Below are 16,816 nucleotides of genomic sequence, written 5' to 3' on the forward strand. Positions count from 1 at the left end.
TGTGCGGTTGTGCGTGCATGGGCTCTGTGAAGTGAGAGACGGTTTGGAGGAAGTGCCTCCTTTGAATGACTCTTGAAGGATTTAGTGGTCCATTTAGCTACATAAAGATTCTTTGAATGTACAGAAAGAGGGGAACTTGGCCAGAGCTTGTGACTTGACTACCGAAGCCTAAATTAACCGGAGCACTGTGACTGCCGCTAAATGTAGTTTCTAGGAACACGTTTGCTTCCTTGCTCCCTTCCCCACCCCCGCTGTTAAATTTAGTAGAAATGAAAATGTTACTTTTCAACCGAGTGACGATAGCATTTTACTTTAAACCAGAAAATAAACATACCACTCTCATTTAAAAAAAAAAAAGAAAAAAAAAACTACACAAAGTACTAAGAACACACGACATGCACTTCTTGCTAGGTCCTGTAATTATCGTTAACAGTAGTAGTTAATATTTATTGAGCACCTTCCTCCTCTATGAGGAACATATTTTCTCAATTATAATCTTACAGAGTCAGGGTGTTTTCACTCAAGAAACACTTATTCAGTCAGCAGACTCAGGTCAATCAAAATATATTTGCATCGTGCTCTCTATGTGTAAAGCTCCTTGATAGGAGTCACAGGTAAAATCAAGCCTTCAAGCGAGCTTAAAACAGGGGGCCAGACACACATGTCCTCAGGTGTCCTCACAGCGGGTGTGTGACGAGTTAAGTCCCTAGGTTCTGTTCTTTCCCTATCTTCTAGTTCCCCTCTCCCTTTAGAGCTCTCTAAAGTGCTCTAGAGAAGATTTAGTTTGATTCAAAACACCGGAAAACCCGACGTTGTTTTGGCTCATGCCTGCCAAGTGCGTGTGCATTTCAAGTGTGCAGATCGCAAAAGAAGCTCTGAGCCCCTTTAGTGCTAGCGAGGAAGAAAGAAGCACCCCGGAAGATCATACTGGCTCTGCCTCTGAGCCTGTCTTGCTAACTCTCTTTTTTTGTCAGGACAAGGTAGAGATGACCTGCACGTACCCACCCTGCTGTCCCAAAGCTGGCCTTCTCTTCTCAGGGTCATTAACAAGGATTCAAACCCCTGGACATTCCTCCCTTTGGGGTGGCCACCTCAGTCCCTCCACTGTGGGCCTTCCTCTCTAGTTCAAAGTAGGAGAACCATCAGGCAGCTTGGAGAGCAAGTGCTGCCCCACTGTGCTGTAAGCTACATGCAGGATGTCCCCGGTGGGGGCATCTGCCTCTGCAGTGAGCTTCAGTGGACTGGAAAGCAATGACCTGCTATGGCTTTGGTTTCTGCAGGAAAGGAGTATGTGTCCCCACTTCCCCTGGTACACCACCGAATAGCAGTGGAAGTGAGGAGGCCCTGAGCAGAAGTGGGTAGAAAAGGGAGACTTCTCTAGAGACAGTTTTTTGAAGTCTGAAGTCTTTCTTTTTTGGTTTTTCGAGACAGGGCTTCTCTGTGTAGCCCTGGCTGTCCTGGAACTCACTCTGTAGACCAGGCTGGCCTCGAACTCAGAAATCCGCCTGCCTCTGCCTCCCGAGTGCTGGGATTAAAGGCGTGCGCCACCACGCTCGGCCTGAAGTCTTTCTTAAGGAGAATATGACAGAGGAGTGTATTTTGCTATGGTAGACTTGGCTTTGATGTTATCCCTGGGAGGAAGGGGCAAAAAGGATCGCAGGCTGATGGCGCTGTTGGTATTGGTGTTAAAAATGTACTTATTATGTCGGAGTGCTTGGGAAAAATAGGAAAATGGGTACAATGCAGTGTCCATCTCCAGCTATGCAATGATGGTTGGAGGACTAGCCTGGGCCTAGCCAGAGTACCCCTGGCATCACTGGATGTCCGAGAGAACCAGGCAGCTTACTTGCTGGCTTCTCATCTGTGTGCCTTTAGCTTTGAAATGTTAGATAAGGAAAAGCTATGAATTACGGAAAGTAGAAGCACAACACCCTTAAATATTCACTACTAGAGTATGGTTTTATTTTATTTTATTTTACTTTATTTTTAGTCCTGAATTATAAAAGAGCAATGTAGTTCACTTCCCAGTGGTCTGCCTTCCCTGTTTGGGTAGATGGTGGCAATTTTCTCCTTTGTTGATCCATCTAATTCTCATCCTGCCGATTTGACCTGATTGAAATATGGGTTGGTAACATGGCCTCTCCTGTGTCAGACACCCTGGCCGGTCAGAGAAGACAATTGTGAGCCTGGAGAGTGGGATTATCAGTGCCAGGGTGACCCTCTGTGGAGTGTAAACATGGCACAAGTAGTTGAGTGTGCATCTAGCAGCACGGCATTACGATACCAGAGAGGTTCTGGTTGGCATCAGCACCGTAGGGTAGAACTAGGTTCATCCTCTGTGCTGTGCTGCAAGGCCCAGCAGTGCCTTGTAGCTTAAGCGGCTCCTGTCGGTGTTGGACTTCAGTGAAAAGACAGCATCTTAGCTGACTGCGCTTCTTTTCCAGGTTCTACATCTTAATTGAGTCCACAAAACAATGTGTAGATTTTTCAGTCTTAATTCTCGACGACATGACAAACATCTTTGCTTCCGAATATTGTTATTGTTAAAGATTTAGTTTTTTTCAGGAACGTTTTCTGTTGTTTTCCCACGTGAATTGATGAATGATGCTCTTTAGAAAATGACCAACACTATAGCAACTCTAAAGACAAGGTCCTGGTATTACTGGCTTAAAATGACTCAGGGACTACACCATGCAGAGCAGATGTTTACAGGGAAGTTTGTTAAGACTGGCCAGATGCCATGGGAGGCCAGGCAGCACTGGGCCTGACACTCCAACACCCACACATGGGTTCTCAGGCGAGGCATCTGGTTCTAGATGACAGTGCCTGGGAGTTTGATTGTTGAATGCAAAGATGACCCATGTATTCAGAACATAAAATCAAATTAGGCCTTGCAATCTTTCCTAGTTTTCTTTGCTATTCTTTCTGTAAAATGTAGCACTTGGGAATAAAGAAATGGCTCAGCAGTTAAGAGGACTGACTTCCCTTCCAGCAGACCTGGGTTCAATTCCCAGCGCCTGTGTGGTAGCTTACAACCATCTATTATTCAGTATCTGAAACCTTAACACAGACATACATTCAGGCAAAATACCAATGCATGTAAAATAGATAAACAGATAGGTAGATAGGTAGATATAGCTATTTTTAAAAAATCTAATATTTACTATATCAGAAAGAACTTTTTCTACAACAGCTACACCTTTTAAGGCAACAACGAATAGGGCTGTTTTCTGGGTGTTTTATGTAATGACTTTCATAGAACTCAATACTAGTAGTTTTTGTTCACATTCTGTGGCATTTCTAGTGAGCCACCATGTGGTTGCTGGGAATTGAACTCAAGACCTCTGGAAGAGCAGTTGGTGCTCTTAACCGCTGAGCCATCTCTCCAGCCCCGGTGTCATTTCTAATAAAGCCAAGCTTTTTAGGTCGCACCAGTGGGTGAGCAGGTCACTGGTCCCAGCGTAGGTGTCATGGCGTGCACAAGAGGAGAGTCTTAGTGTGCTGGTGTGTTACCTTCTACTCGGTGTCCCAACTGCTTTCTCACTAGTTTATTCTGCTGTCTGCAGTTTATTATATTAATAGTTTATGCTGTTAGATACATTTGGGTGGTAGGACTTAAATTTCTTTTGTCTTATTTTGTAGGGCTGATTTTACTTTCTCATTAACTGCATTTTATGCTGCTTTAATTAATCTTTAAAAAAAAATTGTGCCCCCTCCCCTGCCCCTAAGACAAGGTTTCTCTGTATAACAGTCCTGGCTGGCCTGGAACTTGCTTTGTAGACCAGGCTAGCCTTAAACTCACAGAGATCTTCCTGCTTCTACCTCCAAAATGCTGGTCGTAAAGCTGTGTGCCATCATACCTGGCTTACTTTTGTGCTTTTTAAAAATGATTTTCATGTGGCTTACAAAGTGGGTTTCATTATGTAATTTTCACAGATAGACATTATTGTATTTGTCTCATATCTGTCCCGATTCCTCTCGCATCCACTCTTTCCCTCACACAGCACCCCCTTCTGAATTCTCATGTCTAGGGTGTGTGCGCCCATGCGTGTGTGCTTGTATATGTGCATAGTGCATGGATCTAGATTGCCCGTAAGAGAAAACATGAGGCACATGTCTGTGTGCCCGTAGCTTATTTTGTTTAACGTGGTGTTATTCAGTTCCATTAACCTTTTCTGAAAATGGCATAATTTCATCCTTATGGCCAGATACCATTCCACTGTGTGTGTGTGTGTGTGTGTGTGTTATCTAATATATATATATATAGACATATACACATACACTTGCTTGAGAGCACCTGGGATGGGGCCATGTCTTGACCATTATAAACAGTGCTGCGGTAAATACGGATGTGCACATTCCTCTGTGGTGCACTGACGCAGATTTGTCCAGGAGTGGCAGAGCTGAGTTATATGGAAGTTCCATTTTTAGTCTCTTGAGGAACCTGTATACTGATTTCCACATCACATTCTCACCCAGAGTGACTAGGGTTCCCCTCTGCCCGAGTTCTCTCCAGCATTTGTTAATGTTGCTGTTTGTGATGACGGAATCTCAGCACAGCCATAATTTGCATTTTCCTGATAGGTGAAGGATAGGGAACCCTTTTTACATATTTAGTAGTCAACCATATGCAGTTCTTCTTCTGAGAACTGTCTCTCCCATCCGTTCGCCCGTCTGAGTGGATGGCTGTTTGGGGTTGTATATTAAAGAAGTTAGCAACCTCTGTCTGAGGCACAGTTGGTGAAGGTTTTTCTCCCATTCTGTTGGCTGTCTCTTTGCTATGTAGGAATTTTCTATTGTATTTGTTTTCATTTGTCAGATTTTGGAGTTGTCTTACGCCGTTGGGGTCCTTGTCCCTGCGTAGGCCTGCCTCTTGTTTTGACTCTGTTGTTTCAGTTTTAGCACTGAGACTACAACAACAGTTCTTTACCTGTGGATCCTGACGCCTTTGCAGGGAGTCAACTGACCCTTTCACCTATCCGATATCCTGGAGGTCAGATATTTATATTACTCTTCACAACAGTAACAAAATTACAGCTATAAAGTAGCAGCAAAAATGGCCACCACAACCTGAGGAACCATATTAAAGACTCAGAGTGTTAGCAAGGTTGAGAACCCCTGCGGTAAGGTCTTTGGTCCATTTTGAATTGGGATTTTTGTAGGGCGGATATAGCCCACGTTCCCAGCACCACTTGTTGACAAGGCTGTCTTTTCCCAGAGTATGCCTTTGAGACTGTAGCTGTGTGAGTTCACTTCTGGGTTCTCCGTTCTGTTACACTGGTCTGGATTTGTATTTGTGCCTTACTGATGTCCTCGTTGCCACGGCTCAGTAGTACATCTTGAGATCAGGTATTCCTTTTCCTCGCTGGATTGCTTGGGGTGGGGGTGCACACCCGTGCTCACACATGTGTGCTTCCATATGATTTTGAGATTACTTTTTCTTTTCTGTGAAGAATGTCATTGGAATTTTATAGGGATTGCTTTCAATAATATAGACATTTTCACAAGCCTCAATTCTAGCAATATAAGCATGTGGGGTCTTCTAGTGTCTCGTTCACCATCTTCAACATCTAAAAATTGCCTAACTACATTGGGTGGTTTTATTCTTAGTTACATTTTTTTTTTTTTTTTAAATTTAAAAAGTTCTTGCTGGGCATGGTGGCACACACCTTTAATTTCAGCACTTGGGAGGCTGAAGCAGGCAGATCTCTGAGTTCAAGGCCAGCCTGGTCTACAGAAACTCTTGTCAGGAAAAATAAAGACAAAACAAAAATATTTTTAAAGCTATCTTGATTCCTCCACTCTGGGCAAATTTGTTGTCAACCCATGGAAAAGCTACTGGTATTGGGATGCTAATTTTGTATCCTGTTACTTTGTTGAAAGTGTCAAGAGTGAGAGTTTTACAGCATGTGGTCTTTAGGCTCTTTGAAGGACCAGCTCATATCAGGTGCAAGTAGAGGAAACTTGACTTCTTCATCCCTTGCTTTTGTATCACTCTATGTTTCTTTTACTTTAGCTCTACCTAAGACTTAGATACCAAAACCAACCAAACAAACAAACACCTAAGAATGGGAAGAGGGTCCAGAGCCAGGCAGGTTGCGGATGCCTTTAATTCTAACACTTAGGAGACAGAGGCAGGCAGATCACCCCAAGCACCAGGCTAGCCAGGGCTACATAGTGAGACACACACACACACACACACACACACACACACACACACACACACACACACACACACTGCTTGCTACCAAATAAAAGAAAGAGACACTTTTGGGTTTCCCCGTTTAGTAGAGCATTAGCTGTAGATTTTTCATAAAGCCTTTATTATACCAAGGTAAATTTCTTCTGTTGCTAGTTTCTATGGTGTGAGTTGTTTTTTGTTGTTGTTGTTTTTGTTGTTTCTGGTTTTTTTTTAAATCTGTTACGTTTTATTTTCACTATTTAAAAACCAAGTAGTAAGTGCTCAGAGAGCTTCTGATTTTTGAAACTAGATGCACTTTTCATCCGTGTTGAGCCCTGATGTCCACCAAGTATACTGTCTTCTGTTATGCCAGCCTGAGTCTTTAGAGTTGTTATACTTCTGACCCACATCCTGTGTGGCAGTTCTTATTGGTTAACTTCAGTAAATTGAAAAGTCTGTTGTTGTTGTTGTTGTTGTTGTTGTTGTTGTTGTATGCATTACTTCACACCTAATCCAAGCTGTCTGGGAGGTTGGACAGGAAGACTGCTACACGCTCAAGTCTAGCCTAGGCTTCTAAGATGATGCTTGCTATGCAAGTATAGGAACCTGAATTTGAATAGCCAGTAACTATATAAAATCTGGGTGTGGTGGCATGGGCTTGTAATTGTTGCTCTGGGGAGGCAAAAACAGGTGTATCCCTTGAGCGTGCTGTGCAGCCAGCCTGGCCAATCGCTGAGCTCCAGGTCAGGGAGAGACCCATGGTGCACACACGCGCACGCCCCTCCAGCATATCAATGCCTCAATGCCCTTTTTAAAGAAGATGGTGTAATATTTTGGAGAAGCTTGAATCCCTAATAATGTTCCTGATTAATCGTCCTGACCTAAGTTTCAAGGTTGATTTCTCCCACTGGTAACGAGAATCCTCATTAACTTACTTCATCCTTGGGGCCTGCCAGGTCACTAGCTCCCGCCCAGTGTCAATCACCTTTATTAACTGACTCACCCCTCATCACATTTGGTTTCACAATATGGGTCCTTTTTTAAGTTTCTTCTGAGAATGAAGATCGGTAGGTCGACACTAATGACTGTTTAACTGCATTCCGTTTTGTCCTAAATTAGGCTAGCCCAGGTTTTCCGATAAGCTCTGGCTCTTTGGATAAAGCCTTGTTTAGAAAGCCTGCAGTTTCTCACACAGGAGTTGGCCAACTCTGACGCACCAGCCCCGTCTGAGGCAGCAGGCTTGCACTCTGTGTTTTTGGTCTGCTATGTCTTCAACTAACTAGGAACCCTTCCAGAAGTGAAATCGCGAGAGCATCCCCAACAGCAGTGCAGTTCTGAATGTGGAGTCGGTGACGGCACCTAAGCATTCTCCTCCAGGCGGTGCATGGCGCTGGGATAGCCATGGAACTAATGAGCCGTGGGGGCCATGGACCCCAGTGCTGGCCAGTGTGAGTCTGCTCCTATAGTAAGGTGTGAAACACGAGGCGTCAGGAGCAACAGTGGCCTTTCAGATTTCCAGGGCATCACTGGATTTATGTTTGGTTTCCAGGGCTCACTAGAATGAGTAGAAGCTCTGTGTCTAAGTCTGTGGGGCAGGACAGATAGGTCAGTATTTGTATTTTGGTCATATTGCTGATTGAGGAAGATAGGAGGAGGTTGGACTTGGGGATAAAATTTACAAATAGTATTTTATTGTATTGATTTTGAAAACTTAAATGTTTCCCTTAAGTTTATTACTATTGTCACCTCATTTCACACTGTCATCCTTTGGGCTTTTTCTCCTTTCTTTTTTTCTTCCCTTCCCTTCTTTCCCCCTCCCCTCCCCTCCCCCCTCCCCCTCCCGCCTCCCCTTCAGCACCCTGGGCCTCCTGTGTCTGAGACAAGCACTGTCAGCTCACCCAGCTCCTCAGCTCCATTGCCCTGAGCTTCATAGATGGTTCATCATGAATGTAGACGCTATCCCAGCTTTTGTTTAGCTTTTTAAAATACTGGTTTTTATTGTCCATGTGAGCACACCCCACGGGTGTGCGTGTGGGTCTCAGGACTGACTCAGGGTACCAGGTTTCTGGGTAAGCACTTTCCCCCTCTGAGTCATCTTCCTGGCACTGTCTTGTGGCTGTGTAGTATATTTTAAGTTTTATACGCCTTGAATCCCAGCACTCTGGAGGCAGAGGTGGGCAGACCCTTGAATTTGAGGCTAGCCTGGTCTACAGTCCAGGACAACCAGGACTACCTAGAGAAACACTGTCTTGGAACTCCCCCCCACCACCACCACATACACACAAAAGAGCTTTGTGCTTATTATTAAATTGTTTAATTAATAAGAAACATAAGCAGCCTACAAGCCCATCTTAAGCAGGCAGGAGGAATTCAGAGATAGTTCATTTTAGCTCACAAGATCGTTGATGTAAGATACACAGTGCCTTGATCTTTAATATAACCCAGTAATGTTGACATCCATTTTTTTTTTAATGTTTTAAGTATTTACATGCTGTGTGACACCTAAATAGGAATTTGTAATCCTACCCGACCTAGGCTACTGTGTTGCTCTGAAAATGTTTTTTGGAGCTCATTCCAAGATCTGTCAGTTAAGTCTTGCAGAGGAGCAAGTAGGTTTCAAGGGAGCAGAGGCCAGAGGGTGTTCAGCACTCATTGCATTTGCTTGCGGAGCATGGCTGTGAGGAACACAAAGAAGTGAATGTTGTGACTTGTTGGAGGGGGTGGCACCCCAGTTCTGAGATTTGCAGGCATCACACACTGGGGGTTTGGTTTAAGGACTTCATCAGATTGTAGTGGCCTGTGGAGAGGAGTTTAGCATTGGTGCTCTGGCTCCATCAGGATGCTGAGCAGAGTGAGCGCTAACAGTGGGGCCTGGGCATGGCTAGCTTTCCTCGAGGTCCTGCTTTTAGATCAAGGTTCTGAGGAGGCATCGTTGCAACTGTTGGCACGGAGCTCCATATCTGTCCTGTGCAGCCTTCAGTGTCATAATGCTGGCTTAGGGAGTTCCTAACAATATTCTCATCGCTACAACCAGCACAGATGTCCTGTTTGCATCTTCCAGCTTTGGATACAGTTTGGAAGCAGGATGAGTATATGGCTGCGTTTGGATCCCGGCAGTATAAGAACAGTTTGAACCTTTCAGATATAAACAGGATGGTACGTGGACTCTGCGCGGTTCCCACTGGTCTCCTGCTGGGGACCCTTGCCTTGGGGCGAGAGTGAAGTGACAGGCAGTGACTGTTGTCATGTAGGTTGGTATGTCAGGTGCTTGGCTGAAGCAGTGGTAGTGGCAGGGTGAAGGTGCCGCGTGTTCTTTGAGCTAGTGGCTCATGCTATCATCGGTGTTCCTCCTGGGAATGCTGTTTTAAGTGAGCTGATCCTCGAAGCTGGTGGATTTTCTCCATGTGTTCCGCCACTGAATTGGCACTGGTGGGTCTGGGTCACAGAGAGCATGCACTGCACAGATGCGCTGCTTGTCTTCCAGGGGTGTGCAGAGAGTGACCATTCTCTGCCCAGCGCTGTCTCGTTTCTTGCCTCTTCTCATTTAAACCCACAGAAATACCTAGCGATGCAGATGCATCTATCCCTCAAGGGATAGATGAGGGAATGAGGGTGCAGGGAAACTAGATGTGATTTATCCAGAGTCCCAGTTGGAACTGTGGCAGTTAGAGCTCAGACTGAGTCCTGTCTGGTGGAAACCAGCATTCTGCAGTGCTTCGGGTAGAAGAAAAAAATTGACTTGTATTTTACGTAGGTCAAAGCAGTTTGAATATTACACTTCATAGGAGTCCAGATTGGCTTATTCCAAAATCATAATGAGGACAATGTAATGTAAGTGATTGGATCTTGTCCTGGTTTATAAAGTGTCTGGGTGGCCGCTGAGGACCCCTTAGTCTTTTCCTGACTTCTTAGGGTGCTTGGTGTGTAGACTGGTGGGTGGGAGAACCTAGCTGTGCCTCAGCAGGAATGTCGTGAGCTCTAATGAGTTTGCCTCTTGCAGTAAACAGAACTGAAAGTGCCTGCCTGGGCTGGGAGGTTTTTGTCTAAGCGTTTGGAGAGGTCCTGTCTGGTCTGACTTCCAGCCATCTTGGAGGTTCTGTACAGCGCATCCTTGGATAGAGCAGATGGAAAGTCATTAGTGTTTCTGTCCCCCAGCAAATAGATGTTTCCTCAAACCTGGCTCTGGGCACTAAGCAGACAGTCAGCCTTTGCTCCTGCAGGGTGCCGCTTGCAGGGCCTGAAACCCCACAAACTTGAACTCCATCCTTTGCTCCGCTTGATGGAGGTCACCGTGGAAAACACAGCAGCGCCAGCTCAGTTTACCTGGCAGTGGTTCAGCCCTTTGACAGACCTACCTCTGATTTAAACAAATTCGAGAAATATGTAAAGTTTTGGAAGCAGTTTTGCACTGATTTGATAAAAAGAAACCACAAAACACTGCAGCGCAGGTGTTGAGAATGTTTGAAAGCTGATTGAGGGGAGCAGATGGCTTTAGTCAGTGGCATCCAGCCAAAAGAGCAGGTGCTGGTCACGTGACCGCTGGTTACCAGGGTAATCTGATTGCTCTTGGCGTGCAGATGAAAGGAAAGGGGCCCAGTGTTCAGCTGTAGTATTGTATAATTTGTGGCAGTTAGAGCGGAAATAAATGCTGGAAATGGAGCCTCATGGTAGGGGAGACTTCTGTCAGTGTGTAGCGTAAACACCAGGACACTCTCCTCAGGAACTGCTGCATGAATTTTTTTTAATTTAAAAAATATTCTGCTGTCTGTGGATCTCTCTGACTTAGTCACACCACCTCTTTTTATTTTTTATTCTTTTGTAAATAAAATCGATTTTTGAAACGTAACTGCTATTTGTGATCGTCTTGAATTATTTTGAGTTGTTTTCCTGATGTAGCTGTTTGCTATGCTAAAATGCTCATGTATCAAAATAAGCTCTGAGTATGTAAAAACAGTAAGTTTAAGACGATCAAAACCGTATTAGTGGAGAACACTGCCCTAGGTGTGTGCTGGAAACAGTATTGACACACTTTGGAAGGGTTTAACGTGACACATCTGTACTTAGAATCATTAGCTGCTGCCTCTTCCTAGTGCCTTAACAACGTCTTCCTTATTGGTGAGCTTCTCTGGGGCTTTATAACATTTAATAAATGTGGGGTTTTGAAATATGTATCTTTAGTTTGTCAAGCTACTTAGAGTTTGAGGTGCCCTAGAAATAGTAAAAAAAAAAAAAAAAAAAAAAAAAAAGCTGGCATTCTGATCATACATTTTCTGCGTTGTATATATAACAAACGGTCATTGAAGTCATAAGAAGTCTTGGGTCCAGAGTGCAGATTAAAGGGAACACTAAGTGCTTGCTCTAGAAGTACTGTGAGGAAGGGTTTTGGGGGTGGGGCTAACCCAAGAATTTTATTTTTCTCAGAGTATACTCATGTGTTTTGGTTTATCATTCAACTCCTGGTGCTTTTTAGGAACATGGAAAGTGAGCTTCAGTTATTGGTGAGACACAAGCAGACACTTACAATTTCAAAGACTTAGCTTTTGGTAGAAATGCTAATTGTGGGGTTGGTGGTGACCCCAGTGGTAGAGAGAGCACTTGTCCAGCATGTCCAGTTGCTAGCACTGGGGGAAATGAAGGCCAAGTGTGCCTATCCCTCCAAAATGCTTAGCACCAAAAGAAAACTTACTCGTAAACAAGAACTCTGAATTAAATAAAATTATGTATTTCTAGGAAATTAATTTTTAGTAAAAATCCACTATTACTGGTCACCATTGGACTTAAAAATGACTGTGTAAAACTCTGCCAGAGAAATAAGGATATAGACATTAGATGGTATTTTTTTCCCCTTTGGTTAAAAAAAATTGGTCTCTATCTGACTTTTTAGCAAAGAAACATCTTAGGTTTTTGTCACAGCATTGTATGTCAGTAGGGGCTGGGGCAGTACTATGTGAAGTGTTCAAAGTTGTATATTCAGTTCTGTTTCATTGGGTGAGAAATTTGCTGAAGGTCATCAATTACAAGTTTTGTTGTCAAACCTTAATTAGGAGTACCATCTAATGAAAAGCGCCCAAGACCCATCGACCTGGCCTTTGCCACCACTCTTTATTAACAGAAAGAGAAGGTTTGGGGCATGTGGGAAACCACACCGAGCGTGTACGCTAAGTGATGTACTTTGAATTCTAGTAATAAGAAACCGGATTCCGAGGCAAGTGCTTTGAAGAAAAAGGTCAACAAAGGAAAAGCAGAAGGTTCTGAAAATTCAGACTTGGACAAAACACCCCCACCATCCCCTGCTCCTGAAGAGGACGAAGACCCAGGTGTCCAGGTAACACCATTATTCCCTTGGTGCTCCAGCTTGGGAGTGGGGTAACTTTAGCCACATGTAAAGCACGCAAGGTTTCTCCGGGCTTTGCCAGGTGTGTGCGTGATGGCCTTATTGTTGTCTGGAACATTATATCCACAGTGAAGAGAGCCAGGGCCCGCAGAAACCCAGCTCACTCGAGGGCCTGCTGAGCTTTGAGATTACTAAAGCAAAGAGCTGCCCTTTATTTCCACGAATGTATGTTTTGATGTTTATGCTGTCTTAAGCATTTTCAGCATTGCTATTATATTGCTTCATTTAAAGTATCATTCACATTTTAATTTTTTTCTAAAATAGTTTTTCTGGTCAATTTTTATTTGATTTCTCCCTTTTCCTCTAGTGTGTGTGTGTGTGTGTCTGTGTGTGTGTGTGTGGAGGCAAGAGGCCACCCTCAGGTATCATTCTTTAGGAGCCAACCACCCTGTATTTTTGAGACAGGATCCCTCACTGTCTTGGATGAGTGAAGCATGCTAGCCTTGGCTGGCCTGTGAGCCCCAGAGATCTTGTCTCCACTCCCTAATGCTGGAATTGTGAGCACGTCCCTTCATGCCTTGCTTTCTGTTCGAAGGAGTAAGGCTGAGGCCTCTTGCTTGCAGGAAAAGCACTTTCCTGACCAAGCCATCTAATTTGCCTTCATTAATTTTTTTTTTTTAATAAAATCCAAAACATACTTTGTAGTTTATTTATAATAGATGGTCGGAGATGTGATATATTCAGGATAGGATTTTGATGAACAAGTCCGTGATATCCCAGATGGTAACTGGTTCAGGGTTAGATTCTCCTGAGGTCTAAAAGTAAATAGTAGAGATTTGGGTTCTTGTGTATGACGTTTGCTGCCTTCACTATTTAGACTGACAGAGGACTCAAAAGTATGCATGACAGTTGTGAGTTATTTCCTTGCTAGGTTCCCTGGAAGCATGCCAGTCTGGTCCTTTGGGATGGCTGGGAATGTGGCTTTTGCAAGTGACATCTGAATTATCAGGGAGCAGTTACTGTTGAGTCCCATTGGAACAGGCAGCCAACCCTTAGGGACCAGTTGGGCTTCCTCTGACCTGTAATGTATTCTCAGGTCTTCCTAACCAAGGCCTAAGTGTCTGTACTATGCGGCCCCTACAGAGAACTTCAGCTTGAATAGAACAGCCTGGACGAAGGACCTGAGAGGGTGGAATGGTTGAAGGTGGTTGTGATCCACCATGTGGGTGCAGGGAATCAAACCTGGGTCCTCCGCAAGAGCAACAGGTCGTTGACCGTGCAGTCTCTTCTCTTAAAAGTTGGTTAAGGAGTTTGGAACTAAGAATTTATAATGAAATTCATTGTATCCTTGAGGTTGTTTTGTCTTAATTTGCACTTAAAGTAGGGACTTTACAACAAGAATATTTGGACAATATTAAGAATTATTCTCACAGGCCAGATGTGGTGGCACATGCCTTTAGTCCCAGCACTTGCCAGTTTGAGGCCAGCCAAAGCTACCAAAGGAGACCCTGCCTCAAGACAAAAGAATTATTCCCCCTTCTGACTAATGAGCTACTGTTTGGTGGGATTTCCCCCTCCTTTTCCCTTTTTTCCCCACTGTTCTCCTTGCCTTGTGTCCACTTTCCACCTCTTCTTTCCCTCCCTGCATTTCGGGTACGGAAAAGCACTCAGCAGTTGGGACCAAGCTCAGTGCTTCCGTCTAATTGTCTCAGTAACAGTTCTGTATTCAACAGCCAAAAGCCAGGCGGCCACAGAAACTGCCTGGAAAGCGGTCTTCCTGGTGCCTGATACAGGAAGTGATGACGCGGGCTGCTTGTTTGTTATGCTTCTTCCTGTGGTGCATCAGTGAGGGGCTTGAGGGGAAAGTTTCGAATGCTCTGGTTGCTCATCAAGAGTAAATGACACGTTAACTCTAAGGTGCGGCCACAGCAAGGCCACATTTTAATTTTCTCCTCGGGACACACTTGATTTTAACCAAAAGTATCTTTATAAAGCAGGTAAAAAGGACTCGTTTTTTGGGGTGTAAGTTACTGTCCTGAGGCGGTGTTGGTCTTGCCCTGAGGGATCACAGTGTCTGTCATGTCTTCTTCATTTGTATGATGAATATTTTACGTCCTCCCATCTTAATGCTGGGCGGTAAAATCGTTGAAACACTTTAAAAAGCAGCCGTTTGCAATTCTTAGAAAAATGTTTGTGTCCTGTACTCCTCGGTGGCATCATTGTCCTTTCATTATGAATTGCTATTTTTCGCTCTCTATTTCTTTAAAAAGAAATTTATTTCTTTAAAAAGGATTTTTCTTTTAGGACTGAAATTACAACATTCTGTCCCTCCCCCCACTCCTTCTGTCTCCTCATTCAGAACCTTATACCTAGTAACACTTCGCATTGCTTCAGGGGTCTTTTTTTTTTTTTTTTCCTCCTGTTAGTGGAAGCGTGCACAGGTAGTTTCTTGAGTATTTCCGGAGAAGTAGAGAAGTCAAACGCTGTGCGTCACGTGGAAGCAGCAGATTCTCTTCATTTTCAGAGGGTTGTTGATCGTCTGCCCATCCAGATCGAGAAACAGTTTGCATTTGTCTTAAGTAGCGTCAGAAGCGGCCTTTGCTGTCACGTGATTTGCTTTCATTCATCACTTTACCGTGGACAGATTTTCAAATACGTCACGTAGCTTACCGGAAGTAGGACCGGTAGGTCGCAGGCTTCACACAGCTACGTTGCCCTGCACATTTGCCGACAGTCGTACTGATGACCCGTCTTCGACATTTGAAGTGGCATGATAAAAAGTTGTATTGAAACCACAACTGCCAGGCAGAGTGGCACACAACTTTAATCCAAGCATTTGGGAGACAGAGACGGGCAGATCTCTTGGGGGTTGGAGCCTCACTTTGGTTGTGAATCTCAGGCCAGCCCTGGCTACATAGTGAGAATCCAACCCCAGATAAACAAACAAACATAAAAGCCACCCTACTTGTCAAAGCTACTCATTATGAGATGTGCGTTTAGGTCCCACTTCTTCTCCCTCCTTCTCCAGGACTAGGAATTGAACCTGGGGCTCTCTCTGTGCATGCTTAGTAAGTGCTTATCGCTGAGGTGGACGTCTCCAGCCCCGAACTGTTTCTCTCAGGCCCCAGGGTAAAGTGCATTGGAATACCTTGAGAAATAACAGTATAACAATATTTGTGGGCTGGAGAGATGGCTCAGCGGTTAAGAGCACTGACTGCTCTTCCAGAGGTCCTGAGTTCAAATCCCAGTAACCACATGGTGGCTCACAACCATCCGTAATGAAATCTGATGCCCTCTTCTGTGTCTGAAGCCAGCTACAGTGTACTTATATATAATAAATAAATAAATCTTTAAAAAAAAAACCCAATATTTGTATTAGCCTTTATAGCCTGTAGATTATTTTCTAATGCACTGTTGTTGGTGTTAAACTTTTCAGTCATACACAGAAATAAGAGCAGAGTGTGCTAGACTCCCATCGGTACACTGTGCACCTCTGGTGTTGCCACTGCCCTCAGTGGAGACGGTCAAGTGAGGGACAGGGTTTGCTGTACCTGTGTGTTCTTGTTGAAGGGACTGCTGTTTGGAGCAGCAGAGTTAGAAGGTCCCAAAACTCCAGAGAATTGCTATGGTTGTCACAACGGTCTTTTCACTCGCCGTTCAGGATGAGAATTGCCAGTTTTTCTGTAAGATTTAGAAAAGGAAGGGAGGAAGGAAAGCAGTCTTACTACTGTGTACTGTGTTACGGAGCCCCAAAGCCTGCCCTTTAACACTCACTATGTTGGGCTTCTGTTGTAGAAGAGGCGGTCCAGCAGGCAGGTGAAGAGGAAGCGATACACTGAAGATTTGGAGTTCAAGATTTCTGATGAGGAGGCAGATGATGCAGATGCTGCCGGGAGAGACTCCCCATCCAACACCTCGCAGTCAGAGCAGCAGGTCGGCAGCCAGGCTTGCGCCGGTTCATGTGTGCTTTCAAGGTGGACTGGAAGCTTACACCTGGGAGCCAAGCAGTTCAGTGGCAGAGGTGGACTTGGAGCAGGGGAATGTTCTGCTAATGTTGGCTGATGTGTCGTGGGAAATTCATTGTTCAGTAGTATCTAAAAAAGCTCTCCTTGTTCAAATTCATTTTTATATAAGGCAATGCTATGTAATGTGACACAGTTTTGGAGAATTAATGGTCTCTGCTGAGGAAGAGTCTGAGCTAGAATATGAACCTCTGAGAATTCAGTGCTGTAGCTCCTGGAACCATAATAAACCACTAGAGCTCATCTCCTGCTGCTTGGCACTGTCAGAACCCCTTTATA

The 16,816-nt window shown here is 44.4% G+C and overlaps 1 protein-coding gene across 3 annotated transcripts in view; it reads left to right on the top strand.

Moving 5' to 3' along the window:
- Chd7 (chromodomain helicase DNA binding protein 7) overlaps positions 1–16,816 on the top strand; it is a 180,618-nt gene that overhangs the window by 100,554 nt on the left and 63,248 nt on the right. For all 3 annotated transcript variants that reach the window (XM_021222408.2, XM_029533228.1, XM_029533227.1), the window contains exons 4-5: positions 12,365–12,506; positions 16,311–16,448. In XM_021222408.2, the coding sequence (XP_021078067.1) occupies positions 12,365–12,506; positions 16,311–16,448 (280 nt within the window). The remainder of the gene's footprint in view (positions 1–12,364; positions 12,507–16,310; positions 16,449–16,816) is intronic.

Source organism: Mus pahari, chromosome 22 (assembly GCF_900095145.1).
Source record: "Mus pahari chromosome 22, PAHARI_EIJ_v1.1, whole genome shotgun sequence".
Taxonomy (NCBI): domain Eukaryota; kingdom Metazoa; phylum Chordata; class Mammalia; order Rodentia; family Muridae; genus Mus; species Mus pahari.